The sequence below is a fragment of the Monoraphidium neglectum genome (genome assembly GCF_000611645.1).
Source record: "Monoraphidium neglectum strain SAG 48.87 unplaced genomic scaffold scaffold06738, whole genome shotgun sequence".
In the NCBI taxonomy this organism is placed as follows: domain Eukaryota; kingdom Viridiplantae; phylum Chlorophyta; class Chlorophyceae; order Sphaeropleales; family Selenastraceae; genus Monoraphidium; species Monoraphidium neglectum.
Genome location: NW_014006910.1, coordinates 1 through 1,897, shown reverse-complemented (window position 1 = coordinate 1,897; position 1,897 = coordinate 1). Strand labels below are relative to the sequence as shown.

General features: G+C 62.6%; 1 protein-coding gene across 1 annotated transcript; it reads right to left on the bottom strand.

Annotated features, from left to right (window-relative positions):
• Window positions 1-443: 443 nt before the first annotated feature.
• Window positions 444-1,831, bottom strand: MNEG_16741 (phosphoenolpyruvate carboxykinase (ATP); the record flags this gene model as incomplete). The annotated part of the gene is made up of 4 exons (XM_014034789.1): window positions 444-509; window positions 731-824; window positions 1,101-1,169; window positions 1,735-1,831. Coding segments are annotated over 4 exons (326 nt in total), but the record flags the coding sequence as incomplete, so codon positions are not given.
• Window positions 1,832-1,897: the final 66 nt, after the last annotated feature.

The window sequence follows — 1,897 nt, the reverse complement described above, 5'->3', positions numbered from 1 at the left end:
AACCCCAAACGCGTCGCAGCACAGCAGCACCACGTTGCGGGGGTGGGGGCCCACGCAGGGGACGCGCGCGTTGTCGATGTACGTGATGGGGTAGGAGGCGCGCGTGTTCTCGGTGAGGGCGCTGCGGGCCGTGGGTTTGTGAGGCGCAAGCAGGAGTTGGCTTTTTATGCGTATCCAAGGACGGAGGACAGAATGACGTTGTTCAAGGTTCCGTCCATGTGCTGGGTCAATCGGTAGGCAAGAGGGTGGTCAGGGTGTGTTCCCGGTCTGCCGCCCTCCTGAGGCTATAAACATCCCGCATAAGAAACATCATTCCTGCCGTTCTGCAAGACATCTCTTCAAGCAAGGAAGCACCTCAAGTTCCCAGGTGCTGCTGGTAAGCTGCGAGGGGCAGGAAGCGCAAGCTGTTTTCCTCTACCCCCCAGCAGTTGCGTTGCCCTCACCTCGATGCGTAATGGACCTGGCGGGTCTCTGGTTTCACCACCACGTTCTCCAGCACGGTGCCAAACCTGAAAAAGTGATTTGCGCGCATATAAACCAGGGCGGAGACGTCACGTTGTCGGCGCACACCGACTGCACGCCTGCGGTCCGCATGGCAGGCTGCACCCTGCCTTTCAGGGCTTTGGCTGCTGAGGACTGCTTGATCCTCATGCAGCTTGGAGCAAGCATACACACATGATTGGCAAATCCAAGGCCTGACTGCGGTGCCGACGATCCTGGTCGCGCCCACCTGATGGCTTTGAAGATCTCGGGCTCGCTGTTGGCCTGCAGCCCTATGCACTTGGCGTAGCACCCGCCCTCAATGTTCCACACACCAGAGTCTCCTGCGGCGGTCGCCCGGCGACGGTTCGCCCCAACAAATCCAGCCAATCATGGTGTATTGAGCAATATGGCACAGGGGCACACACACACACACACACTGTGCAAGCAGATGGGCGACAGTCCGAGGTGCCTGGCTCGCTGTAGCACGATGAGCACCGATTGGAGACCAGAGATCCCAAATCCGCAACCCCCCTTCTGCTGTGGACGGTGTCGGCGGCAGCAGGCCTTCGCCCCCAACCTTGGGCAGAAAGCTAAACCTCGGACTCCCAAAGGCTCACCCCAGCAGTGCTCGTCGTCCCCGATGAGGGGGCGGTGCGGCTCAGTCGACAACGTGGTCTTGCCCGTGCCTGAGTCGGCGGGTGCAGTGCAAAGGCAGGGGTGCAGTCAACGTGGGGCTGCGCGTAGCGAAGACGTATGGCAGGTCAAGCGCGTGCCCGTGGGTGCGTGGGTGCATGCATGCGTGGGCGCGTGCGTGTGGCGTGCGAGCGTGGGTGTGTGCGCGCGAGTGTGGGTGTGTGTTGACAGCGTGCGTGCGAGCGTGGGCGCGGGGGTGCATGCGTGCTGACAGCGTGCGTGCGTGCGTGCGTGCGTGCGTGCGTGGTTGCGTACATGGGTGCCTCCTCACACCCGTGTTGACCTGTCGGCAGCGGTAATCGAGGCGGCATGCTCCGCAAGGTGACTGCAAAGCCGCGGGGAGTGGCTCCGCCATGCAGATCAGCATGCGAGCCACCTCCCTGGACGCTTTGCTGGATGGCGCTCTCTTCCTGATTGGCACGCAGGCAAGACACAACAGCAAAGACTTACCCCCTGTCACCATGGTCCCAGCGCCTCCCTCCCTGCCGCCCCCCCCCACCCCCGGCGCACGCCCTTGTGGCCGATGGGATGCGCTAATCTTGTCTCAAAATTTCTCACCGCTGAGGCCGAAGAAGAGTGTGACATCACCGTGAGCGCCCACGTTGCAGCCGCTGTGCAGCGACAGGATGCCGCGCTTGGGCATGAGGTAGTGCATGTAGCTGCGGTTGGCCCGGGGCAGGGCAGCAGGGGGTGCAAGGGGGCTTTGCGCTGGCCCCACGTT